This window comes from Lepus europaeus, unplaced genomic scaffold, assembly GCF_033115175.1.
Source record: "Lepus europaeus isolate LE1 unplaced genomic scaffold, mLepTim1.pri SCAFFOLD_105, whole genome shotgun sequence".
Lineage (NCBI taxonomy): Eukaryota > Metazoa > Chordata > Mammalia > Lagomorpha > Leporidae > Lepus > Lepus europaeus.
Window position 1 is genome coordinate 431,229 of NW_026909023.1, and position 26,671 is coordinate 457,899.

Below are 26,671 nucleotides of genomic sequence, written 5' to 3' on the forward strand. Positions count from 1 at the left end.
GAACCGCGGGTCTCCTTGGCCACGCGCAGGGTGGACGCTCAGCCAAAGGCAGGGGTCTCCACAGCCAGGCCGGGGCAGCTGCTCCAGGCTGGGGTGAGGGGCTGGCACGCGAGCCTGCCCAGTGCTGTGGTGGCCCGGCAGGGCCAGGGCGAGGCCCGGCTGGACAACGGGGCAGGGGGCCGTGAGCCAGGTGACCTGGGTTCCTGGGCACTGCTGTCCACACCCGCTCAGGCCAACTGTTCTCTGACAGGTAACTGAGGTGGGCGGCCCCCCGCCCCCGTGTGCTGCTGGCCCCCATGACCTGTCCAGGGGCACGGATGGCCTCTCTGGACCTGCTTCCCAGGTGTCTCTGGCTGTAGGATTCCTCCAACCCACAGAACCACAGGGACGGGGAGCCCCGGAGACCCCAGCCTCCACAGGGCATGGCCAGGGAGCGGTGAAGCCCCCCACCCCCCCGGGGTCCCAGGTACAGAGCAGTTTGGAACATGCCCCTCCCCGTGGCAGGAACTTCTGGTCCCACATGCCCATCCTACAGGTGAGGCAACTGAGGCTGGCCCAGAACTGGGGGGGGGGGGCACCTGGACTCCGTGTGAGCGGCGGGGCTGGGGCCCAGGGAGGCTGCACCTAAACTTGGCTGGGGGGAGCAGTGCCAGCCCTAGGTGGGGCCCACCAGAGCTCTGCCAGGTGACGGCGGCACACTTCGGGGTGCTGGGGGTCCGGGTACAACCCGGGTGCTCTCACCGAAGGTCGGGGCTCAGCCACCAGGGCCCCGCAGGTTTGCGTTGACTTTTATTAAATGCGTACAAAACGGATACAAAAGCCGCGCGGTAAAGTGCTCGGTCCCCGCGGTGCCGGGCGTCCGCCCCTCGGCCGCCCCTCGGCCCGGTTCCGCGGGCCCCCGCCGGCCAGGCCCCGCCAACGCTCAGGTACCGACAACGGGGACGCCGAGTCAGCCCAGTTCTCTTGGTTTTGCTTTTTTGTTGTTGTTTTTTTTTAAAAAAAAAAACTAAACACGACGGCCGACCCGGACCCCGACTCGGCTGGGCCCGCGGACGCGCAGCGGGGGGTGGAAGCTCGGATTGCATAGTTTTCACCGCGGTCCGCGGCCGGCTGCCCCGGCTGGGGGGGCCCCCCCCCGCACTCCCGGGGCGGCCGAGGCCGATTTTCCTGAAGGTGGACAGCGCGGACGCTGCCCGTGGGGCCCGGGCCGGACGTGGCCGCGGTCAGACGGAGCCCTGAGAAGGGGCACTGCGGGCCCCCGTGTCGCTGACAGGCGGCTGTCCACCCCCCCTCCGCCGCGGGCCGGCCCCGGGCGGGGGGGGGGGGTCCCCAAGGTCAGCTGCAGTTTAAGGTCAAGGTCAAGGTCAGGGGCCTCGGAGGAAGCCTGGATTGTCAACTCTCCCCGGGACCAGGCGGGCCGGGGGCAGAGGGCGGGCAGCGGGGCGGGCCAGGCCCCAGGGGCCACTGTCCGTCCACCTGGGGGAGGGCGGGCCGGGGGCTGAGGGCGGGCAGCGGGGCGGGCCAGGCCCCAGGGGCCACTGTCCGTCCACCTGGGGGAGGGGCGGCCGGGGGTCCGGGCTTCACAGTAGGCGCCCTCGCTCTCGCCGGCGGCGGCGTGGCTTTGACACCGTTGAAAGGGGGAAAAACGTTGGGGTGCGAGGCGGGGAGAAACGGAAAAAAGGGGAAAACCCAACAGCAAACACCTATACACACACACAGCCGGGCCGCAGCCCGCTCAGCCGCGCTCGCCCACCAGCACCACGGCGCCGGCCGCCGGGCTGGCGCGCTGCCGCCGCTGGGCCAGCTGGGACTCGGAGGGCGGCGACAGCGGCAGGCAGCGTGAGGTAGCTCGGATGACCACGGGCGGGGCCGCCTCGGCCGCGTCCTCGCGCTGGGCCAGCTGCCGGTTCACGGCCATGGCCTCGGCCGCGAACGACGTGAGGTCTTTGGCACAGCTGTTCCTGCGGGGGCGGGGCAGGCGCTCAGGGAGGGTCCGGCGGAGGCCCCGCCCCCGCCCCAGGCCCCGCCCCCTCCCAGAGCGGCTCTCACCTCTGCAGGACCATGGGCGTGGGCAGGGTGTTCTCGGGGGCGCACTGCAAGGAGACGACGGGAGGGGCTCGACAGCGGGCCGCGGGGTCACCTGGGGTCCCAGGGCCAGGCCTAGCCCCCGCCCCGCCCCCACCTGCCCCCCCCAGGGCCAGGCTGAGACCTGCCCCGCCCATACCTGCCCCCCCCCAGGGCCAGGCCTAGCCCCCGCCCCGCCCCACCTGCGCCCCATCTCCAGGCCAGGTTGCGACAGCGGCTGCAGGACACACAGCCCCCACCCCGCCCCGCCCCGCCCCGCGGGCCCGGGTCCTCACCCCCTGCACCCAGGGGTGCTGCAGGACCTGCGCGGCGCTCAGCCGCTGCTTGGCGTCCCGCACCAGCAGCTTGGAGATGAGGTCTTTGGCGGCGAGGGAGATGTGCGCCCAGTCCTTGTCGGGGAACTCGTACTTGCCCTGCTGGATGCTCTCGAACAGCATGTTCTGGGGGCGCAGAGGGCTGGGCTGAGTGGCCGGGCGGGCGGGGGGCGCGAGTCGGATCCCTGCCCCGCCCCCAGCCCTGCACAGCGCACTCCGCCCCCGCCCCGCCCCCGCGCACCTGGCAGGCAGGGCAGGCTGCACAGGAGGAACCCTGCCCCGCCCCCAGCACACCGGCACGAACACTGCCCCGCCCCCGCCCCGCCCACTCCGCCCGCCCCGCCCCCAGCCCCGCCCCCGCGCACCTGGCAGGCCGGGCAGGCCTCGCCGCGGTCCCAGCCGCAGTCGCTGCCGCAGCGGCCCACGAAGGGCGGGTAGCCGCTGAGCAGGATGTAGAGGATGACGCCCAGGCTCCACAGGTCACAGCGCTTGTCATAGATGCTGGCTTCCTCGCTGAACGCCTCCACCACCTCCGGGGCCATGTACTCTGCAGAGCCGCACTGCGCAAGCGCGGGCGGGCGGGGTCAGTGGCTTCCGTGCCGCCCCGCCAACCAGAGTTGGAAGCCGGCAGCGCCCCGCCTCGTCAGCAGGTGCCACGGACCTGCCCCGCCCCGCCCCGCCCCCTCTGCTCCGCCCGACCAATCAGCAGCTGCTGTTGCAAGCCCGCTCGGCCCCGCCCAATCGGCAGGTGCTGCCCGTGGTCCCGCCCCTCCCCGCGCCTGACCGCTCAGCGTCTGGGGCTGCAGCCCGCCCCGCCCCGCCTCGCCCCGCCCAGCCAATCAGCCGCTGTTGCTAAGCAGAAGCCCCAGCTCCGAGGCCAGAGCGGCAGGACCGCGGCACCTGAGGGTTGCGCAACCACAGGTCCCCTTGGCCCCGGAGCCCCCGCCCCGCGGGCCCTCACCGGGGTGAGCAGCTCCGGGGTGGAGATGGGCGAGCAGTCCCCGTTCAGTTTGATGCCGCTGCCCAGGTCGAAGTCGCAGATCTTCACGGGGGACACCTGGCGGGCGGGCAGGGGGGGCGGTGAGCGGCCCGGGGGGCCCCGCGGCCCGCGCTGCCCACCTGCCCTGCGGCCGGCTCACCTGGTCGGGGTGCTCACACAGGATGTTCTCGGGCTTCAGGTCCCTGTGGGCGATGCCTGGGGGCGGGCAGAGGGCAGGGTCAGGGGTGCAGCGGTGACACCCGGTGGGCAGGGCGGGGCCGGGACAGCCGAGCGCGCACCTTTGTTATGCAGGAAGTCCAGGGCGCTGGCCACGTCCTGCACCACCACGCTGGCCTCCAGCTCGTTGAAGTGCCGCCGCTGGTGGATGTGGTTCAGGATAGAGCCTGTGGGACATGGCGGTCAGCGCCCCGCGCCCGCCTCCGCCCCGCCCGGCCCGGCCCAGCCCGGCCGGCCCCGCCTACCGCCCCTCATCTTCTCAAACACCAGGTAGAAGCGGTCCTCTTCCTCGAAGAACTCGATCAGCTCCAGAACATTCCTGGGGGAGGAGTTGAGGCCCCTGAGGCCCTGGGCCCCACTGTGCCGCCTGGGGGCGCCTACCTGTGTCCCCGGGGGGGAGGCGCCCCCCTGTGTCCCTGGGGGGCTGGGGCAAGCACCCTACCTGTGTCCCTGGGGGGGAGGCGCACCCCCTGTATCCCTGGAGGGGAGGCGCCCACTACCTGTGTCCCTGGGGGGGAGGTGCCCCCTACCTGTGTCCCTGGGGGGCTGGGGCAAGCACCCTGTGTCCCTGGGGGGCTGGGGCAAGCACCCTACCTGTATCCCTGGGGGGGGGCGCCCCCTACCTGTGTCCCTGGGGGGGAGGCGCCCCCTACCTGTGTCCCTGGGGGGCTGGGGCAAGCACCCTGTGTCCCTGGGGGTGAGGCGCCCCCTACCTGTGTCCCTGGCACTGGTACAGCATCTCCACCTCCCGGAAGACCCGGCTCCGGATGTGGCCCGGCTGCTTCTCAATGATCTGCATGGGCAGGGGACACTGGTCAGCGGGGGGACACTGGCGGCCCTGGGGGGACAGTGGCGGTCAGCGGGGGGCAGTGGCGGTCAGCGGGGCACTGGCAGTCAGCGGGGGGCAGTGGCGGTCAGCGGGCTGCCCGGGGCCCAGCCGGAGACTCAGCGCAACCTTTGCCCTCCATTCGGCAGTGCGGTCGAGGGGGCGCGAGGCTTGCTGGAGGCCAGAACTGCGGCGTCGGCAGGAGCGCCCACCCCTCCACAGGTCCAGAGGCTTCTGTGCCACCCCCCCCCCCCCCGCAGTCAGGTGGCTCAGCCGGGAGCAGCCACGGCTCTGCCCCACGTGACCCAGGAACCGGAGGCCTCGTGGCACCTGGCGGCCAGCCCGGCCGCTCGCTCTGGCCCTGCGGCTGCTGCCCCCGCCCTGCCCCCTGGCTCTGTGCCAGCCCGGGCAGCCGCCGTCCCCCACCCCTGGGGGCTGACCCTGAGAGCTGCCTGGCCACCCCGGGAAGCCAGCCTTGGTCTCCGTGGCCCCGTCCCGCCCCGGGCCACAGCGCCGGGCAGGCGCCTGCTGACTCCCAGGCCGCGCTGGGGTTGGCTTCCCAGGCTGCACATTCCAGCCCGTCCTGGCTGGGCTGGGCGGCCACTCGTGCCCAGGGCACCCTGCCCGGCGCTCTGTTCTGTTCCGTGACAAACACACCTGTGCCAGGAAGGGCAGAGGCGGCCTCGGCCGTGAGCCAGGCCCACAGGGCTCCCCGGAGCCCAGCCAGCCCCTGGGGACACAGCAGGGTCCCTCCCCGCTGGTGGGAGTCTTCTGGGGTCCCAGCTGGGGTCTGAGCCCCCAAGCCGCACCAGCCTCGGTGCCACCTCCCAAGAGGCGGCCAGGAGCTTCCAGGAGCCCCAGTTACCCTACCCGTGCCACACGGACAGAGCAAGGCCACTGGTCAGGAGGACGCTGGCCCCACACCCACCCCTGCGCAGGGCCGGGACCACGCCTTCCTACCCGGGGCGGGGGGGGGGGGGCCTGCCGAGGCCACGCCCGGCCTCGTGCCAGGGAGCACCTGGTGCTGCTTCCCAGGGAGCCTGGGAGCCGGCCGTGGCCGCGTGGGGGAGTGCAGGAGGTCTCAGTCACGGGGCGGGCCAGGGTCTGGGTGGGCAGGAGTGAGCCCAGGCTGGGTCTGCTGCCCGTGATGTCCCCTCTGCCGGGCTCACCCTGGGGCCAGCCGGCCTGCGTGGCCTCCGACCCAAGCCCCAGCTCTGGCAGGCCCAGCCCTGGCCGCCTGGGCAGGGGTGGGAGGGGCCCCAGCCCTCACCTTGACCGCGTACTCCTGGTTGGTGATGAGGTTGACGCAAGTCTGCACGCGGGCATGGGCGCCTTCCCCCAGCACATCCTCCTGCAGCTGGTAGACATCTGGGGCAGCGGGCGCCGTGAGGGCCTGGGCCCCCAGTGCACACCCGGCACACGCACACACACCCCGTGCACACACACAGAGCGCACACACCCTGTGCACTCACACACACCCAGCATGTCCTTCTGCAGCTGGTAGACATCTGGGGGCAGCGGGCGCCGTGAGGGCCTGGGCCCCCAGTGCACACCCAGCACACGCGCACACACCCTGTGCACACACACCCTGTGCACACACACCCCCTGTGCACACACACCCCATGCACACTCACACTCACACTCCCGGCACACATGCGAACACACACACACACCCCCTGCGCACACTCACACACGCACCCGCGCTCACCTTCGAACCTGCCCGAGAAGCTGTCGGTGGCGCGGCCCCGTTTCTTCTTCTTGCCCCTCTTCTTAGCATCCGGGATGTCGATGGGCTGGCTGGCGGGCATGTCTGTGCCGATGGCCGGGCCGGGGTCAGCAGGGCGCCCCCGGCCTCGACCCCCGCTCTCACCCACCCCCGCCCCGCCGCTCACCGGGGCGGGCCTCGAGCTCCGGGCTGTGGTCCGTGTCCCCGAGGTGGGCCTGCTCTAGGGACAAGGCCAGCTCCAAAGGGTCCTGTGCCTGCGGGGGGGGGGGGGGGACAGCGCACTCAGGCCCCGCCCCCCGCCAGGCTGGGACCCTGAGACCAGGGCCTGCCCACCCCAGGCAGCGGTGGCACCAGGGGCTCCCTGGCCCCGGGCGTCACGCTGGGGGGACTCTGCTCTCGAGGGGACACTGGGCCGAGCCTGGGACCTACGCGTGGCCACCGTGCCTGGGGTGCTGCCAGGGCCGGGGCTGGGCTCTGGCCTCGGTCTGCTCATCTCAGAACAGGGGCAGCCTGCACGGCCGGCTGACCACGGGCAGCCGGGACATCAAAGGGAACGGGCAGTAGGAGGGGTGAGTCACCGGGCGGGGCTCTCGCCGGGCGGCCGGGCCTGCTTTCCCACGGCCGGTGACCCTGGGCATGGCCCTCAGCGCCCCCCTCCCTCCCCACCTGGGGGAGCCCTGGTCTGACGAGGGCCGGGCCGCGTCCACACCTCCACGCGTGCCTGTGGCTGCCCGGACCGCCCGCTCCATCCAGCTCCGTCCAGCTCGGGGCGGGCAGCCCCCAGCCAAGCCCGACACAGCTGCTGACTCGGCAGACAGCGCCTCACACCCCTGCGCACCGGGGTCTGGCTGGGCTTGTGGGACCGGCGCTGGCGCTCGGGAGCCAGCCAGGAGGTGCTGCCCAGGCCCCACGGCCCCGGGGGCAAAGCCCAAGGCCTGCGGGCAGGACACAGAAGCCCCCCCGGCCCCTGACCGCATCCCTGCGTGAACCGGGGCCAGGCTCACCCCCGGGGGCCTGCAGGCCACTGGGGTGGGGTGGACGGGCAAGGTGGTCCTGCAGGGGCCGCAGTGGGAGGCGCGGGCGAGACCCTGAGGGCTCCATGGCAGAGGCGCCGGCCGCCTGTGCTCAGGCCTGGGCCACGGGATGGAGACGAGCCCGCGGGATGGCACGGTGACCGTGGCCCCGGCCCCCAGAGTGGCGGGAGGCTGGCACGGCACCTGCGGCTCCCCGTACCCTGAGACCGCCCAAGCCGGCCACAGCAAGGGGACCGTGGGGTGGGGGACACGAGGCTCGGGCAAGGCTCAGCCATGGCTGAGGCTGCCCACCCCAGGGCCAGTTGGCGTGGCCGAGACACAGCGCGGCTGCCCCAGGCAGGGGCGCTCCCAGGGCCCCCAGGCCTGGCTGAGCGCCTGTGCCTGTCCCCAGGGGCCTGGGACCTGCGCCGTGCACGGGGCTCCCCACCGTGTCACCCTGAAGGAGGTGCTGGGGAGGGAGAACCCCGGCGGCAGGAGGGCCGCCCCGGGTCAGGGCTCCCCGTCCACAGGCGGCTCCATCTCGGCTCTGGGCAGTCTTCGTGGCGGCCCGCGGTGTGGGCGGGCCTGGCGGGAGGCGCAGCCGCCCTGGTCTGTCCACTGACTCCCTCTGGGCTCCCGCCTGCCCCACGAGGGGAGAGACCAGGCCAGGAGGTGTCTCAGGCCCACCCAGGGCCTCGGGACCGCCAAGGCCACAGCCCCGATGGCCCCTGGGGACACTGGCTGAGTGGGGCCTGAGGTTCTGCCCACTCCACGCTGGCTCCCCCACCCTGGAGCTCCACCCGCACACACGCACACACACACATGTACACACACCACACACTCAGTTACAGTCACCCTCACATACACATGCCATCAGTGACTCTCACACGTGCCTGCCACACACCACGTTCACATACACTCAAACGCAGTCACCCTTACACACTGGCACGCACATAAATGTACACACATGTAGTCACCCTCACATGTGCACACGTATGCACACACCTGCACACACTCACACATAAATGTACACATGTAACCACCCTCACGTGCACACGTGCGCACACACATGTACTCACATGTACACACAAGTGCACGCTCACGCTCACATGTACAAACATGTAGTCACCCTCACGTGCACACGCACATATACGCACATACTAATGCGGTCACACTCACATGTACACACACATGCACATGCTCACACACTCACGTCCCGCCTCCTCCACCGGGCAACAGGTCCCCGTCCCGGGAAGCCGGGGAGCCATTACATAACCCGGCCGCGGGCGGGGCGGGCGCTGACATCAGCGCGTCCCCTGGGCCAGGCCCCGCGGGGCCCCTGCCCGGCACCTGCCCTCCCGCCCCGCCCCAGCCGCTCATGTGAGACCGGGCCGGGGCGCCGCCGCCAACTTCCCCGCCCCGACAGGAAGCGGCCCTCGGGCCGGGGTGCGGGGCTGCGGGGGCTCACCGCGCCCCCCACCGCACAGCCCGCGGCGGGAGCCAGGGGGGCTGCGACCCCAGGGAGGCCGCCCCCGGCCGCACGGAGGGCGGACCCCTCCCCACCGGGCCGGGGCTCGCGGGGGTCACGCGGCCCGGCTGGATCCCGACCGAGGGGACCCACAGGCCCTGCAGACCCCTCCCCACGGCGCTCGCCCGCCCGGCGCCTGCTGGACACACGGAGCCGGGGTCCCCGCGGGCGGACACACCGCGGGCCGCCCTGGGGTTCTGACGCCCTGGCCACACCGGGGGCCGGGGTGCAGCCTGGGGACCCCCCCTCACACACACCGGCGCCGACCCCGGCCTCACCTTGAACGAACGGTGGAAGCGCTGGAGGTCGGCTGTTTTCCGGTGCACCATCTTCTGTCCGGGCCCCGCCGGCGGGGGAGGGGACGCAGGGCCCGGGGGGCGGCCCGCGGGCGGGGGGGCGGCCGGGGACCGGACCCTGAGGGCGGGAGCAGACAAAGGGACGCGGTGAGCGGCGGCGCCCGGCCTGCTGGGGGCGGCGAGGGCTCCGCCGGGCCCCTCTGCCCGCGCCCGGGTCGGGGTCCCCGGGGCCCGCGGGCCGCACTCACCGGAGTCGGGCTCGGGCCGGGGCCGCAGTGCCGCCGCCGCCGCCGCCGCCCGACGTCGCGCAGCCCGGACCCCGCTCCGCGGACCGCGCGGGGAACAGCGCCGCCACCGCCGCCACCGCGGGACTCCCCCGTCTGGGCCGCCGCCGCCGAGAGGAGCCGGGCGCGCCGCCGCCGCCGCCGCTTTTATAGGCCCGACCCCTCGGCCAGGTCCCGCCCCCCGACGCAGGACACGCCTCGGCCACGCCCCCGCGCGGGAAGGGTGGGTTGCGAGGGGCGGGGCCTGCCCAGGTGTCGAGTGCGGCTGCGCGTCCTGGGGGCAGGCTGTGCCCGACTTCCTGGCGCGCGCCTGCGCAGTGCGGCGCACCGCGCTGGGTCCGTCGTCCACCTGCCCCTGGCCTTCTGGCCCTGGCGGCGGCGGCAGGACCTTGGCTCTGAGCCGGCTCCTGCCATATGGCCCCCTTTCTGGCCGTGCCCCCGGCCCGTCGGCAAGGTGCTGGATCCGCTCCCTCTCTCAGCGACGCCTCGCTCTGCACCTGCCATGGCTCCCACTCCCGGTTCCCCGAATCTGGCTCAGCTGCCCGCGGCCTGGGAGCCTGGCTGCGGAGGAGCCCTAGGGGTGGCCGCGGGGGACCAGGAAGGGGGCGCCTCCTGCAGCTTCTGCAAACCCTGACTTCCAAGATGGGGAGCCCCGGCCCCTCGGCTGCCGCCCCGCCCACCATCCCAGAATCGCGCATCCCTATACTGGTGAACGCCTTCCACTCCAAAGCAGCGGCCTCCACGCACTTGCTGCCCCTCCCCCCAGGCCACAGGGGCCTCCTCCACCCTGGGGCCGTTGGTGGTGTGTGTGTGAGGGAGTGGTCAGTGCTGCTGGCCCAGCCCAGGAGTGACCCCTCCCTCCTGTGTTCTCCCCTCCCCTCCCTGCCGTGGTGGTCCCCTGGGGGTCTGCGTGCAGGAGTCAGGGCAGTGGGGCCTCTGCCTCGACCAGGGTACAGCCACACTGCGAGGACGTGGGCGGGTGCTGGCCAGACGCGCGTGTGCACACGCGTGCTGTGTGTAGGCTTGTGAGCTTGGGGGGGGGGCTGCACACGAGCATCGCCTGGGCCACGTTTGAGGTCACGGCCGCAGCCCTGGCCCGGGGGCCACATCCTCCTAGCCTCCTCCCTGTGTGTCCCCTGGGCCCCGTCATGGCGCCCGTGTGCTGGGCGCTGGTTCCAGTCCCGGCTGCTCCGCTTCCTATCCAGCCCCCTGTTGATGGCGACAGCCAGAGTGCTGGCCCCTGCGCCCACGGGGGAGCCCTGGGTGGAGCTCCTGGCTTCGTCCTGGCCCCTCCCACCCCACTCCAGGAGCACCCCCGTTGCGACAGCACAGGGCTCCCCTGAATCACCCGAGGTCAGAGCCCTCTGCACGTACCCGGGGGGCAGCCAAGCCCCGTGTGTCAGGACGCGGGGGCAGGCGTTGGTGGGGGGCTGGGAGGGGCTCCAGGACACGTCCCGGGCACACACGTCTCTGTTGTCCATGGGTGCATGGACGCTGGACCTGTGGAGACCCCCGCAGGGGTCCTGAGCCCCACCTGGGAGGGGCAGGCCGGGCAGCCAGGGAGAGGGACCCATGGCTGGAGGAGCTCCTGGGAGGTGCTGGCCCCCAAAGGGACAAACAGGAAACGGGGCGGGACGCAGGTCCTGGCTCGCCCCCGCCCTCCACCCTCTTCCTTCCCTCGCTTCCCTGCCTCCCCCTCCGGCCGCCGGACCCCCCAGCCTGGCCACTGGCACCCCCACACCTGAAGCAGCACACAGCAGGGCACCCTGTCTCTCCCCAGGAACCCTCCGGTGCCCCTTCCAGGCTCAGTGCTGGCTTCTTGTCCTGGGGTCTCAGTGGGGGGGGGCCCAGTTCCCCCCACCCAGGCTCAGCCCCATTGCTTCCTACTCGGGTGGCCCTGTCCCTGTAGCCTGGGGAGCAGGTGTCAGGAGCGGCCCCTTGGCCCCGCCCACCCCGGCCTTGCAGATGGGGCCTGGGGTGAGCAGGTGCGGGGCTCTGGGCCCCTCTGAGCCCCGGGATGCCACCAGTCTCCCCCCAGCTGAAGCCGCAGGGAGCCCCCAGCCAGCACCTGCTGTCCCACCCCACAGGCCAGGGCTCACAGCACAGCCGCCCCTGGGGGCTCCAGCATCCAGCCCCGGGCCCAGGGATGGCCATGTCCCCTAGGCCCCGCCCCCATGCCCGGGCTGGAGGGGCGTGGCCAGTCTCAGCACCTGCGGCTCAGAGACCTCCTGGCCTTCCCGCCCTCCCTGGCCCTGGGCCTTTGGTTTTGCGCTGGGGGGGCGGGGCTCACTCGACCACTCCTCCTTGGGTCTGGCTAGGACCTAGGGGTTCCGTCATCCGGAGTCCACCTCCTGGGCAGTGTCCAGGGCTTCTCAGGGTCTCCACAGCCCAGCTAGCCACAGGGGGGGCCCTCTGTCCCAGCTGTAAAGATGCTGCTTGGGACGCGACGCCTGGGTTCGAGCCCTGGTTCTGACTGCAGCTTCCCGGCTGCTTCCGGCGCCTGGGGAGTGACCCAGCGGGTGGGAGCCCGGTCAGTCTCTCTGCCTTTCAAACTGACCCGGTGTCGGTGACTGCTCTGGGCTACCGGCACCGTGTGCACCGGCCCCACCAGGGGTCACAGCGGCCCGCAAAGCTGGCGTCTCGCGTGTGCAGAAGCAGGCGTGCACACTGTGCATCCGTGGAGAGGGGGGGGGGGGCGTGACCCTGAGCGCCCTCCCCAGCCCGTGCCCTGCTCGGAGCCGGCTCCTGAGCCTCGGGCAGGGCTCAGACCTGGTGCGGGAGGAGCGCCCGGGGCTCAGGGCCAGTGGGACCAGGTGCAGCCCGGCCCCTGCACCCCCTTCCCATTAGGGCCCCTGGGGGTCCCCGGATAAGCAAGGGGCTCGGCAGGGGCGTGGCCTCCCTCCCCGCTGGCAGGGACATCTGATGCAAGTGGCCGTAAGAGTCCCGTCCTGCCGGCTGACTCACAGGCCACATCCCAGCGGCTCGGCCAGGGCCGCGCTGTCCTTGCTGGGGGCGGGGAGGGAGGGGCGTGGCCAGGAGCTGCCGGTGCTGGGCAGCTGTGGGGCCCACGGCCAAAGGTCACCAGCGTGCCCCAGTGACCGCGACCAGGCCCCGAGGAACCCGGGCAGCACTCTGGACACTGGGGGCGCCCAGTGTCCAGGCCCGGACGACAGGCACGCGGGCCACCCTGGGAGGGGCACGGCCACGGTGGGCAGGTCTGGGTCCGGACCAGCAGGCGCGGGAGGGGTGCGCGTCCCCGGAGGCAGAGGCCCGGGGAGGGGCCCTGGGCCAGGGCGCTCACGGACCTGCCCGGCCCTGCCTGGGGTCAGCTGGGACTGCCGACCCCCGGAACCCTGAGAAGACCCCTCCCCGCCGCTTCAGGCCCGAGCCCACCCCGCGCCGGCTCCCCCCAGACACCCCAAGGCGCCTCCTCTCCCGGGCTGTCGGGCCCCTGGGCCGCCCGTCGCCCTCCACCCCGTCAGGACCCCGGGGGCCACCGCAGGCTGCGGTCGCGGATCAAGGACCGCGCGCCTGCGCCCTGGGCACCCCGCGCCCTCAGGGACCGCGCGCCTGCGCCCTGGCCGGAGGACCCGGAACCCTGGCCCTGGGGGCGGGGGCGGTTGCCGAGGTAACGCGTTTGCGTCACGAGCCTGGCGCCGAGCCCGGGCTCTGAGGGCGTGAGAGGCGAGGCCCGAATGATAGACCAATAGGATCCCAGAGACCGTTCGAGAAGGGCGTGGCCAGGGCCCGCGCTCTAGCCAATGGGACTGTTGTTGTCGGGGCCGCGTGAGGAGGGCCGCGCCTCTCTTAAAGGGGCCGTGCATTGCTTACCTCCAGGTTGCCAGCAGAGGCCTGGGTCCAGGTCTGGGGTCACCGGGGCTGCTGGCCGAGGGCAGAGGGCGCCGACCTGAGGTTGGGGTTGGCGAGCCTTGCGGAGCCCTGTCTCTTCTTCTGCCCGGTTGTGTGACTCTGGGGAGACTCAGTTTCCTAGGGGACTTGCCAAGAATCTTCGGTACCCCTGCACCTGCCGGGGGTCGGAGAGACAGGCCCCCGAGGACTGGGCCCAGGGCACTGGCCCCAGCACAAGTCCCCGCCCCAGCTAGCGCTGCTGTCCACTCCCAGGCGGCCCCGCCCAGACCTCTCACCTGCTGACCCCTGCCACGTCCCAACCCTCAGCCAGCGTTCCAGGCTCGTGCCGGGGAGGGTGGCTTGCCTGCCCGCCCTCCCAGGGGAACCCGGGCCTGGCCCCGGAATCCCTCAGGGCGGCGTTCCAAGCCCCACACTTCCCTTTAACTTTGATTTTTTCCCTGGTAGTTCCTTCTGTTCCAGAAACACAGGGCTGCGGCTCGCGCAGCTCTTGTCCTCCCCAGGGTCCCCAGGCCGCCGTTCTCTCCTTCCAGCCCAGGCCTCAGCGCCAGCCCCCCAGGTGACATGGGCGGGACCCCCCAGACCTGCTGGGCTGTATCCGGGGGGCAGTGCCTGTAGCCTCCCTCCCTGCACCCACACCTCGGGCACCTGGCACCTGCCTCCCCCAGGGCCGTGCTCTGGCCAGAAGCCCCCCTGGACCCCCACGTCCTACCTGTCCCCTGCCGGCACCCCCATGCAGGGACCCTAGACCCCAGACAGGAAGGGGGCGGGGCTGGAGAGTGGACCCCAGACCCACAGACAGGAAGGGGGCGGGGCAGCGAGTGCCTCCCAGGACACAGCTTCCGTGTGGGGACAGAAGGTTCTGGAAGACACCTCGGCCCCAGCCCCACAGAACCCGGCTCAGGGGCCCCCCAGCCGGTGCTGGTTCCCTGGCAGTGCACGCGGGTCCCGGTGTCCTGTGTCCACCTGAGGGCCGGGCCCCGAGGCGGGGATGGGACCCTGGGCTGCGTCCTGGCCCGTAATGACCGGGGCCGAGGCGTGGGGGACCCCGGATGGCTCACTCGGTCCATGCACACAGCGTGGGGCTCCAGCAACAGGAAGCGTCCAGGACAGGGGCGTCCACAGGGACAGGAGGGAGGAGGGCTGCTCGCCAGGGGCTGGGGGGCTGCCGGGGGGGGGGACTGCTCCTGGGGGCAGGGCCGCTTCTTGGGGTGAGGACAAATCCTCAGAGCCACAGCCGAGCTCCTGCCCCCCCCCCCCCCAGGCGCTCTGTGGGACCCTGCGGGGACAGAGTATGGGCGTGCAGGTGACACAAGGCCCGTGGCCTGGGGAGGACAGGGGACACGGGGCCATGTCTGGGGACGGCTGTGGCTGCCACAGTGGGTGGGGCCAGGTACGCAGCAGCCCACCCCAAAGAGCCGGCCTGAGTCCGCCGTGCGTGGGTGGGTGGGGGATTCTCCGGAGACCCTCCCCAAGGCGGGAGCGGGTGGGGGACGTAGCGTGGCTGCTACCACGGGAGCTGAGGGCCAGCCCCGCCCAGTAACCCCGTGGGCCGTGTCACCACCTGTCACCATCGGGGGAAGCGGCACTGGGGGGGCCGGCCCAGCTCCCCGGCCACGTGGTCACTGCACAGCTTCTGCCATGAGCGGCCTGGGGTATTTTTCGGAGCGCCACCAGCTTCTTGGCGGGGAGCAGGTCTCAGCTCCGGACCCCGGCTTCCTGCTGGTGCCGACTCCGGGAGGCAGCGGCCGCCGAGTGGTTGGGCCCCCGCCGCCGCCGCCCCGGCTGGAGCTCCCAGCTCCCGGCTTTGGCAGCAGCCCCGGGCCCCACCGCAGGCCGCAGATGGGAGCAGCCGTCCCCAGCAAACAACACAGAAGCGGGGGTCTCTAAGAGGTCAGAGGACCCCGGCTTTCCCTTCCCTCCGCTGCCCACGAGCTGGGCGCCTGGCCACTTTCCCACGGCTGCGCCCTCTACTGGCGGACAGCGGCGCTCGGCGGGGACCCGCGCCCGGGCTCCCTCGCGGGGGCTCTCGTGGGCCGATCCGCTCCCTGGTCGGCGGCAGGGGCTGCGGCCAGGGCCACCCCAGTCCGTCAGAGCCGGACCCTGGAGCCGACCGGCCCCCGAGGCTGTCCTCCAGCCCCACATTTCTTTTTAGTAATTTTTAAAAGATTATTTGAAAGGCAGAGAGGAATGGGTGCTGGGGCAGGGCTGGGCCCGACGGGAGCCGGGAGCTTCTCCCAGGCCTCCCCGTGGGTGCGGGGCCCGAGGGCAGAGGGCGCCGGGGCCCTCCGCTGCCCTCCCAGGCCATCGGCAGGGAGCCGGACAGGAAGCGGAGCGGCCGGGACTCGAACGTGGGCGCCGGCGCTGCAGGCGGTTAAAGACACAGCGCCACAGCCCCGCCCCCAAATCCCACATTTCGCATCAAAAAAAAAAAAAAAAAAGAGGGTAAATTCTGTCCCGTGTAAGGCCGTGGAACTGGGCAGCGCTGGATGGCGTGGCTGCCCGTGTGGCACAGTGACAGCACCGGGACGTGGCGGCCCACATGGGAGAGCCTGAGCTCCAGTGCCGGGGCCCCTGCACCCACGGGGCCCCGGGTGGAGCTCCCGGCCCGGCCCTGGCTGCTGTGGGCATCTGGGGAGGGGCCTGGGGGCAGATCCCGGTCTCTGCTCCTTAGCACCTGGGTGAGGCAGAGCCAGAATCAGACCTGGGGGCCGGCTGGGGCACAGTGGGTGGAGCCCCAGCCTGCACTGCCTGCATCCCATGTGGGCGCAGGTTCGAGTCCTGGCTGCTCCACTTCCGATCCAGCTCCCTGCTGTGGCCTGGGAGAGCAGTGGACAATGGCCCAAGCCCCGCGTGGGAGACCCGGATGGAGCTCCTGGCTCCTGATCGGCCCAGCTCCGGCCACTGCGGCCATCTGGGGAGTGACCCAGCGGATGGAAGACCTCCCTCTCTCTCTCTCTCTCTCCCCCCCCCCCTCTCTCTCCGAGAAATAAATAAATCTTAAAAAAAAAAAAAAATCCCACTTGGCAGAGGGCGCACGGGGCGGGGGAGGACAGAGACCGCTTCCCGGGCCCCTCCCTCCCGGGGCCTGTGCGGGAAAGCCCGGGGGGGGGGGGGTCAGGCCGGCGCAGGCGCAGACATGGGAGCCACAGTGGGGGAGGGCAGTTTATTCTGATGTCTGTGGGGGGGTGGAGCGAGGCAGAGGGGACCCCAGCCCCAGGCCCTCCCCGAAGGCGGCACATCCGGTCACCCGGTCCTGGCGCTGCCGGCGTCCCGGAAGGCGCCGGGCTTGGGGCAGGCGGTGAGGACGTGTGCAGTGTGCACGGCACTTGTTGGGCCCACAGCAGGCACTGGCGCTTCCTGGGGGGGCGGGGAGGCGGCCCCGTCCCTCCGTGTCCGGTCCCAGGAGCTCGGCCCCCGAGCCCGCGGCTCCGGAGCAATCCGCGGAGAAGCTGGCTAAGGCAGCCGGGTCCCGGTCGTACCTCCGGCAGGCAGACGCCCTCGCGGCCGTGACGGCGGAGCTGGCGTCCACAGCGCGTCTCCTCCCTCCCGGACGGCCGCGCTGGCCCGGAGGCGGCGCTGCACATGCGCGCCGTGGGCTCCTGCACGGCCGGCCGGGCTCAGTGGCACATCCGCGCGGTCATCTCTTTCTGTGAAGAGCCAGGGGACGAGGGGACGTCAGACGGGGGACACCCGGGGGAGGACGGGCGCGGGCGGGCCCAGCGCGCCCCCCCCCAGGCCCGAGGGTGCTGGAAGGTTCCGGAGCTGGCGGCGGTGGGAGCCGGCCGGCTTTGGGTGCTGAGTGAACACGGGGGCGCGGGGCAGGGATGCGGGGCCGCCCAGGCCTGGTCACCCGCACTGCTGGGCGCGGGGGCGGCTCCCGACAGGGCCCACCCCACGCTCCGGGCTGGCCCTTCCTGGGGGCTCCGCGCTGCTCCGGGCGGCTGGCGGGGACCAGACCTGGGCGTCTCCGCCTCCCGTGACCCCGCCTCCCCGTGTCTCCGCCCCCGTGTCTCTGCCTCCCCCGCGTCTCTGCCCCCATGTCTCCGCCTCCCCATAACTCCGCCCCGTGACCCCGCCTCCCCATAACTCCGCCCCGTGTCTCCGCACCGTGTCTCCACCTCCCCCGTGACCCCGCCTCCCCATAACTCCGCCCCCGTGTCTCCGCCCCCCGACTCCACCCGTGTCTCCGCCCCCCGTGACTCCGCCCCGTGTCTCCACCTCCTCCCCGTGTCTCCGCCCCCAGTGCCTCCGCCTCCCCATAACTCCGCCCCCGTGTCTCCACCTCCCCCGTGACCCCGCCTCCCCATAACTCCGCCCCCCCGTGACTCCGCCCCGTGACTCCACCCCGTGTCTCCACCCCCCGTGACTCCGCCCCCAGTGCCTCCGCCTCCCCATAACTCCACCCCGTGTCTCCGCCCCCCCGTGACCCCCGCCTCCCGTGTCTCTGCCCCCATGTCTCCGCCTCCCCGTGTCTCCACCCCCCGTGTCTCCGCCTCCCCCGTGACTCTGCTTCCCCGGTGACTCCGCCTCCCCGTGTCTCCACCTCCCCGTGACTCTGCTTCCCGGTGACTCCGCCTCCCCCAGGTCTCCGCCTCCCCCGTGACCCCGCCTCCCCGTGACCCCGCCTCCCCGTGTCTCCGCCCCGTGTCTCCACCTCCCCCGTGACCCCGCCTCCCCATAACTCCGCCCCCAGTGCCTCCGCCTCCCCATAACTCCGCCCCTGTCTCCGCCCCCCGCGGCTGGGCAGGGCCGCGCAGCCCCCTCCCGCCCGGCGCCTCACCAGCGGCTCCAGCTCCTTGGTGTCGATGAGGCCGAACTCGGTGACGAAGTAGTAGAAGTGCTTGTAGCAGGTGTTGACGTGCGCCTCGGAGCCCATGTGCGCGATGCGGTCGAAGTGGTGGATGTACACGTGCACGAACACGCGGAAGAGGCGCGACAGGATCTTCCGCACGGCCTGCAGGAAGTTCTTGGGGAACGGCGTGCCTGGGGGGAGGCGCGGCTCAGGGGCGGGGCGCTGCCAGGCACAGAGGGCCCCACGCCCGCGGACCCCGTGCCCGCGGCTGTGACGGCAGGTGCTGGTGCCCGCGCGTGGGCACGGAGCGCGCTCTCCCCACCTGGCCCTCTCCGCGGCCCCGCCCTCTGCCCGGCCGGCCCCGCCCTCTGCCCGCCCGCCCCTGGCCAGGCCCTGCCCTCTCCCCACCTGGCCCTCTCCGCGGCCCGCCCTCTGCCCGGCCGGCCCCGCCCTCTACCCCACCCCGCCCGCCCCTGGCCAGGCCCTCTCCGCGGCCCCGCCCTCTGCCCGGCCGGCCCCGCCCTCTGCCCGCCCGCCCCTGGCCAGGCCCTGCCCTCTCCCCACCTGGCCCTCTCCCCGCCCGCGCCCTGGCCAGGCCCTGCCCTCTCCCCACCTGGCCCTCTCCGCGGCCCGCCCTCTGCCCGGCCGGCCCCGCCCTCTACCCCACCCCGCCCGCCCCTGGCCAGGCCCTCTCCGCGGCCCCGCCCTCTGCCCGGCCGGCCCCGCCCCAGCCAGGCCCCGCCCTCTCCCCCACCCCCGCCCGCCCCTGCCAGGCCCTGCCCTCTCCCCCACCCCACCTGCCCCTGGCCAGGCCCTGCCCTCTCCCCAGGCCCCGCCCTCTCTCCCCCCGCCCCTAGCCAGGCCCCGCCCCCGCCCCGCCCCGCCCGCCCGCTCACCCACGCTCGTGGGGAACAGCTCCTCGTTGTTGATCTGCACTCGATCCAGTCCATCAGCAGGTCCACGTAGCGCGGGGCCGACAGCGCCGTGGGCTTCCGGAAGCGGTGCTCGTCCTGCCAGCGGTACTCGTACTTGGGGCCGCCGACATGACCGGGCACGACTGCTCGGTGCAGCCGTCGCTCACCGTGCCGTAGACCAGGTTGACGCGGTTGAAGAAGTCCACCACGTGCAACGGCCACCCAGTCGTGCAGCTCCTCGCCGGGCGGCAGCTTCACGGCCAGCCGCAGGTCCAGCCCCGCGTTCAGCGACGCCTGCGCCCGCTTGTGCAGCTCGAAGCGCTGCGTGCCCGGCTCGACTTGCGCTTGGGGCGGAAGGTCTTGTCCTTGCTGAAGACCTGCTTCAGGAAGGGGCTGGACATGGCGGCCGCCGGCCCGCGGACCTGGGACACGGGGGGGGGGGGGGGGGCAGTGAGGACCCCGCCCAGACCTGGGACACAGGGGGGAGGGGGCGGTGAGGACCCCGCCCAGACCTGGGACACAGTGGGGAGGGGGCAGTGAGGACCCCGCCCAGACCTGGGACACACAGAGGGGGTGAGGACCCGCCCAGACCTGGGACACACAGAGGGGGTGAGGACCCGGCCCAGACCTGGGACACACAGAGGGGGTGAGGACCCGGCCCAGACCTGGGACACACAGAGACCAGCGGTGCAGACCCAGGCAGCCAGGGGCTGTCAGGACGTTCAGGCCCACAAGCACAGAGGCCTGATTTGGGGTGTTGGCCGAGGCTTTTAAGAAAACTTATTTGAGGGGGCCGGCGCCGTGGTATAGGTTAAGCCTCCGCTTGCGGCGCCGGCATCCCATACAGGCACGGGCTGAGTCCCGGCTGCTCCACTTCCGACCAGCTCTCTGCTGTGGCCTGGGAGGGCAGTGACGATGGCCCAAGTCCCTGGGCCCCTGCACCTGTGTGGGAGACCCGGATGGAGCTCCTGGCTCCTGGCTGGCCCAGCCCTGGCTCCTGTGGACATCTGGGGAGTGACCAGCACGTGGGACACTCACGGGTGCCTGTGGGATGCCCATGCCCTCACCCTGACGTGGACAGGGGTCTCTGGGGGTCAGGTGGGTCTGCAGGGTGGGCCCTGGTCCCCGGGAGGGGCCGACAGGGCACTGCAGCCCCAGACCCTGCTGGCCGCCCACAGAGGCCGGGGCCGGGAGCCAGTGCTGCCCACACCCTCCTGGCAGACCCCGGCTCAGGAGGCGCCCTGGCGTCTCCTCTGCCCCCGGCACCTGGCGCCCCCACCTTCACTTCCCACACCTGCTGCAAAGCCTCCACTTCCGGTCAGGCCCGTGACAGACGCCACCCACACATACCGCGGCGGGTCCCGCCTGTCAGTGCCGTGGCTGCCTGTCCCCGAGGTGCCCACCCACGTCCAGCCCCGCTCACCCCCCTGCACTCCCGCGCCCGCCTCCCAGAGCCCTCCTGCCACCCAGCCAGAAGGGTGGCGGGTGGCCCCTAGACAGACCTCCAGGGAGCACGGACCTGGGGGGGGGCTCAGAAGAGGAAGTGCCAGAGGGGAAGTGGGGAGGGGAGGCAGGAGGGGCAGCGTTGGCCTCTGCCAGGCCTCGGCGCCCACCCAGACGACATAAGGCCAGCAGGCTGGGCGTCCCCCGCGAGGGGCCAGCAGCCTGGCGCTGGGGCGGTGCCGGGCCAAGGTGGCAGCTGTGGCCACGCTGGGTGGGTGTGGCCCCCCATGCTGTCTCATGCTCACAGCCCACGGTGGACGGAGCGGTCCCCTCAGGGAATGACCTGGCCCCCAACATCAACAGTACCGGGGGTCCGGCATCAATGGGGTGCAGGGGCTGGACCCGAGAGAGGCGCTGGTGTCTCCCAGGCCCTCCTGGGAGGAGCCAGAGGGCCAGAGTCGGGGGGCCGCGAGCCCAGGGCCGCGGCGCGTCCAGAGCTGGCAAACGCGGGACGGGGAATCTCCCAGGAGCCTCAGGGAGGGACAGCCCTGCCCACACCCGGACCTCCGCCCAGGGCGAGGGTGCGTCTGCGTGGCTACGCCATCGCGCGGCCTGCTCCAGCGGGCCGCAAACAGCGACAGTGGCACCGACGCACCTGACACGGGCCACGCAGGTCCCGGCGCCCAGGCCTGGCCAGGCCTGGCAGCTCTAACACCGGCTCCCCGAGGCAGACTCGGCAGCACCATGGGCACTGCGGGTGGCAGCTCCGAGGCCAGGGCTGGAGAAGCCCCGGAGAGGGGACAGCCGCGCCATGGGGGCTCCACTGAGACGCCCACAGGAGCGGACTTGTGGCCCCCAGAGACAGGGCCGGCTGGAGACTGCTGATGGGAACAGAGGTGATGGTGTCCAGCCTCGCAGTTACCACGCGGCTCAACGCCTGGACCCGAGCCCTGCGGGGCTCCCGATGCCCAGTGCCGCCCTCGGGGCTCCCGGCGCCCAGGTGCCGCCCTGCTGGGGCTCCTGGCTCCGGGTCTGGCCTCTTCAGTCTCAGCCCGTGGGGCATCTGGGGGCGGGAGCTCTCTGTCTGTCAAACAGCTGACAGATCCAGAGGGGGCAGCCCTCTGGGTGAGACCCCGCCCCAACCTGGAAAGGACCCACAGTGGCCCCTCTGGGCTCCGCCGCGGGCAATCAGAGAGGAGACCAGTAAGAGGGCGCGGAGACCTGGCCCTGTGGGGGCAGCCAGCTCAGGGGGTGGCTGCCACCACCCTCCGCCCTCCCCCCACACCCTGGCCGCTCCTGGGAGCGCCTGACTGAGGCCGCCTGGGCCGAGCAGGGCCCTCATGCCCGGGACCGCTCCCCGGACAGAGCCCCCATAGCAGCCCCTTCCGGGGGCCCCCACGCCCTCGCCTGGGCGGGCACCGCGCACACGCGGGCTCCCCTCGCTTCTCCCGGGGGCCGGCCCAGCTGCAAACTCCCACAGGCAAGAAGCCGCAGGCCGGCCTTTCCAGGGCTGTCAGGGGGCTGCCCCTGCGATGACATCACCCGGCCAGGCCAGGGAGGGGCCTGCACGGCCTGTGTGGCTGGTGCCAGGGACAGCACGCAGGCCGGGCCCGGGGCCGAGCTCCTCCTGTGTTCTCACACACAGGACTGGGCAGGTGCGTCCGTCTCCTCCTCCCAGAAAGCGGGAGGGTCCTGCGGGGCTCCCGGGGGCCAGCGCCCGGCACGAGCAGGCAGCTGTGTGGCCGGCCGGGGGCCAGCGCCATGGGCCCCAGCAGCCTCCCCACCTGCTGCCCCCGAGGCCCGGTTACCGTCGGTGGGGTTCGGACTCCTCTCTTGGCTCCTGCTGGTCCCCTCACAGGTGCGTGGAAACTTCTAGAAGCAAGGAGGACAGACAAGCTGACGAACGCCCCAGACAGACCCCTGCCCCCCTCGGGAAGCGCAGCACAGTTCCTCCAGGCAGCGCGGCCCGGCGCCCACTTCCTTCCGGCGCCTGCCACATCCTGCCACGGCCGTGGGCCACGCCCCGGGCTCCCACGGCTCACGGCTCACAGGCCGCAGACCCTGGGCGCCAGCCCCCCACCCTGAGCGGCCTGGGCTGCGGAACCTGCAGAAGGTGGGCTTCACGGCGGCCCCACGGGAGAGGCGACCCAGGCGCCCACCGACCCAGGCCCCCGCCGACCCCCGGGCCCCACCGACCCAGGCCCCCGCTGACCCCCCGGCCCCGCCAACCCCTGGGCCCCACCGACCCAGGCCCCCGCTGACCCCCCGGGCCCCGCCGACCCCCGGACCCCACCGACCCAGGCCCCCGCCGACCCCCGGGCCCCGCCGACCCAGGCCCCCGCCGACCCCCGGGCCCCACAGACCCAGGCCCCCGCCGACCCCCCGGCCCCGCCGACCCAGGCCCCCGCCGACCCCCGGACCCCACCGACCCAGGCCCCGCCGACCCCTGGGCCCAGGTTGAGGAGCCCCCGTTCCACCATCAGCACAGACCAGACCGTGAGCCGGGGTCCCTCCCGGCCCCACGGACACAAGGACCACACCCTGGGCCGGCAGCGCCCCCGAGGGAGTTGTGGCCACCACAGATGTCCCCAGACGTGGCCCGCTGCCCCCAGGGGTTGGGAGCTCCCCGAGGGCAAGCCCTGTGTCATCTCAGAGCGGCTCCTCACCACCTGCCTGGCCAGGTCCTGTCCCCCGGCCCACCTCCCACCTGCCCCCGGGGGACGGGAGCCCTCGCTGTGACCTGCGCCCGGCCCTGGCCACCCGTCCTGCTCCCACTTTTGCCTGGCGGTAAGGAAGGTGCAGGGGTGAGCTGGGGCCCACGCCCACCCCCTCCGGCCCCCCGGCAGCCATCCCACCCCATGTCACTGGGGGTGGACTCCAGGGACGCCGCTCGGCACCCCGCAGGCCCCAGCGCGGTCTGGCTCCTGTGTCCACTCCACAGTGCCCGGGCCCCCACCCCCAAGGGCTATGCAGTGAATGAAACTGGACATTTCAAGCAGCAACAACCAGCCGTGGTGCCCATTTCTACGTCTATAAACCAGGGCCGGGGGGGGCGCGGGTTCGAGTCCCGGCTGCTCCACTTCCCAGCCAACTCCCTGCTGTGGCCTGGGAGAGCAGTGGACGATGGCCCAAGTCCTTGGGCCCCTGCACCTGCGTGGGAGACCCGGATGGAGCTCCTGGCTCCTGGCCTTGGATCAGCCCAGCTCCAGCCACTGTGGCCATTTGGGGAGTGAACCAGAGGATGGAAGACCCCCTCTCTCCCTCTCTCTCCCTCTCTCTCCCTCTCCTCTCTCCCTCTCCCCCTCTCTCTCCCTCCCTCTCTCCCTCCCTCCCTCTCTCTCTCTCCTCCTTCCTCCCTCTCTCTCTCCCTCTCTCCCTCCATCTCTCCCTACCCCTCTCTCTCCCTCTCTCCCTCCCTCTCTCCCCCTTTCTCCCCCTCCTCCCTCTCTCTCTCTCCCTCTCTCTCCCTCTCCTCTCTCCCTCTCCCCCTCTCTCTCCCTCCCTCTCTCCCTCCCTCCCTCTCTCTCTCTCCCCCTTCCTCCCTCTCTCTCTCCCTCTCTCCCTCCCTCCCTCTCCCTCTCTCTCCCTCCCTCTCCCTCCCTCTCTCTCTCTCTCCCTCCCTCTCTCGCTCTCTCTCCCTCTGTAACCGCATCTCAAACAAATCTTTAAGAGCGGGGTCAGCGTGTCTGAGCCGCACAGCCCAGCCCTGGGGCTCTCGGCCTGGCCCGCCCCGGCCGTGGGGGCCTCTGGGGAGCGGACAGGGACGAGGACCTCCGTCTGCCTCCCTCCCTCGAGCCTGACAAGGAACAAGGAAGCGGGGGAAGCCGCGTCCTCCGGGTCCTCCAGGAACTGAGCCCTGGGCCGGGACGCCAAGGACTTCCCCCAGGAAAACCCCCCGCTGCCCGCCAGCCTGGGGGGCTTCCAGGACCCCGCCCCACGGCCCTGACGGGAGGGAGCCGCTGGCCCGGGTGAGGTCCGCCCTGACGAACCCCCAGAAGCGGGAATCTCACCGAGGCCCAGGCCCCGCGGCCACCTGGGAGCCTGAGGACACCCACGACACCCACGTCACCCACGTCCACGGCTCTCAGACCTGGCACCTCCCAGCCCCGGAAAGCGGAGGACTCGTGGGGCAGTGAGCCAGGGCGGGGACACAGACACAGAGACAGGGACAGACAGGGACACAGAGACAGGGACCAGCGACACGGACGGGGACACAGACACACGGGACCAGCGACACGGACGGGGACACAGACACAGACAGACACAGAGACACAGAGGGACCAGCGACACGGACGGGGACACAGACACAGAGGGACCAGCGACACGGACGGGGACACAGACACAGACAGACACAGAGACACAGAGGGACCAGCGACACAGACGGGGACACAGACACAGACAGACACAGAGACACAGAGGGACCAGCGACACGGACGGGGACACAGACACAGACAGACACAGAGACACAGAGGGACCAGCGACACGGACGGGGACACAGACACAGACAGACACAGAGACACAGAGGAACCAGCGACACGGACCGGGACACAGACACACAGGGACACAGACGGGGACACAGACACAGAGAGACAGGGACAGACACAGAGGGACCAGAGACACACAGGGACCAGCGACACGGACGGGGACACAGACACACAGGGACACAGACAGACAGACACAGACACACAGAGACCAGAGACACGGACGGGGACACAGACACACAGGGACACACACCAGGATCCTGGGACAGCCCGGGGTGGGGGGCTGCTGGGAGTGGGGGGCGGCCGAGGGCGGGGCTGCTGGGGGGCCCAGGGGGGCTGCACCTTGGCCTCGCTCAGCCCCCAGACCCAGTGGCTGCCAGGCGCAGGCCCTGCCGCTCCGCCCGGTCCGGCTGCAGAGGAAGTGCGGCTCAGCGGGCAGCGCCGGGCCTGAGGTCCCCCGGGCACTCCAGGAGGCAGGGCCGGCGGACCCCGGCCCACGTGCGCGCCCACCGCGCCCACCACACGCCTGACTCCGGCCGGCCGCTCTGCTCCGGTCAGCGCGCGGGACCCGCGGGGCCCTGAGCCTGGAGGGGGCCTGACCCAAACTGCGGGGCGCAGAGCTGCGGGTGAACCCCGAAGGGGCGGATGCGCCCCGAAGCCGGTCCACGCTGGCCACCTGCCCGCTGTCCGCCTTCTGCCCGAGTGCCCTGCGGGCCCCGCCCCAGTCCCGCCCCAGCCCCGCGCTCCCCAGCCCCGCACTCCCCAGCCCCACACTCTGCCCCAGCCCCGCCCAGCCCCGCGCTCCCCAGCCCCGCACTCCGCCCCAGCCCCGCGCTCCCCAGTCCCGCACTCCCCAGCCCCACACTCTGCCCCAGCCCCGCCCAGCCCCGCGCTCCCCAGCCCCGCACTCCGCCCCAGCCCCGCGCTCCCCAGCCCCGCGCCGCGCTCCCCAGCTCCGCGCTCCCCAGCCCCGCACTCCCCAGCCCCGCGCACCCACCTGGCCCCGCGCTCCCCAGCCCCGCACTCCGCCCCCGCCCCGCACTCCGCCCCAGCCCCGCTCCCACCGGAGCCCCGCGCTCCCCAGCCCCGCGCTCCCCAGCCCCGCGCTCCCCCAGCCCCGCACTCCGCCCCAGCCCCGCTCCCACCGGAGCCCCGCGCTCCCCAGCCCCGCGCTCCCCCAGCCCCGCACTCCGCCCCAGCCCCGCGCTCCCCAGCCCCGCACTCCCCAGCCCCGCGCACGCCACCTGGCCCCGCGCTCCCCGGCCCCGCGCTCCCCAGCCCCGCGCACCCACCTGAGCCCCGCGCTCCCCAGCCCCGCGCTCCCCCAGCCCCGCACTCCGCCCCAGCCCCGCTCCCACCGGAGCCCCGCGCTCCCCAGCCCCGCGCTCCCCAGCCCCGCACTCCGCCCCAGCCCCGCGCTCCCCAGCCCCGCGCTCCCCAGCCCCGCGCTCCCCAGCCCCGCACTCCCCAGCCCCGCGCTCCCCAGCCCCGCGCACCCACCTGAGCCCCGCGCTCCCGCGCCGTCCGGCCGCTCCCGCCCGCCGCCGCGCTCGGTCCCGGCCGTCCCCGCGGAGGGACACGCGTGCCACAAGCCCCGCCCCGGCCGCACCCGCGCAGCCGGACCTACTTTTCTTAAAGGGCCCGCAGCGTCGCGAGGACGCAGTCTCGCGGGCTCGAAGGCGGCCGGGGTCCGCAGGGGCGCGCGGCCCGCGCCCCCGGGAAAGCAGCCCCGCCAGGCCGGACGCCCCGGCCGAGCCCCCCAGAAGGACGGGACGGCGCGCCGTTGCCTAGCAACCGGGGCGGCCCGTGGGCGGGGCTTGCGCCGCGGGGGCGGGCCCACGATGTGGGTGGGGCTCTCTGCGTGTGGGCGGGGCCTGGAGAAA

General features: G+C 72.7%; 2 protein-coding genes across 2 annotated transcripts; both read right to left on the reverse strand.

Annotated features, from left to right (window-relative positions):
- Positions 1-772: 772 nt before the first annotated feature.
- Positions 773-9,105, reverse strand: MKNK2 (MAPK interacting serine/threonine kinase 2). Its single transcript, XM_062184929.1, has 13 exons — positions 8,987-9,105; positions 6,334-6,421; positions 6,150-6,251; positions 5,712-5,809; positions 4,329-4,408; positions 3,861-3,934; positions 3,678-3,782; positions 3,539-3,594; positions 3,361-3,456; positions 2,765-2,959; positions 2,361-2,525; positions 2,050-2,093; positions 773-1,961 (listed from the first exon to the last, which is right to left on the reverse strand). Exons 1-13 carry the CDS (start codon positions 9,035-9,037, stop codon positions 1,736-1,738), a joined length of 1,380 nt encoding a protein of 459 aa, XP_062040913.1. The 5' UTR covers positions 9,038-9,105; the 3' UTR covers positions 773-1,735.
- A 7,207-nt stretch (positions 9,106-16,312) lies between these two features.
- On the reverse strand, positions 16,313-26,365 carry MOB3A (MOB kinase activator 3A). The gene is given in 9 exon segments (XM_062184891.1): positions 16,313-16,805; positions 17,939-18,141; positions 18,847-18,885; positions 18,888-18,992; positions 18,995-19,076; positions 19,078-19,202; positions 19,205-19,286; positions 22,116-22,179; positions 26,289-26,365. Coding segments are annotated over 7 exon segments (645 nt in total). The 5' UTR covers positions 19,266-19,286; positions 22,116-22,179; positions 26,289-26,365; the 3' UTR covers positions 16,313-16,775.
- Positions 26,366-26,671: the final 306 nt, after the last annotated feature.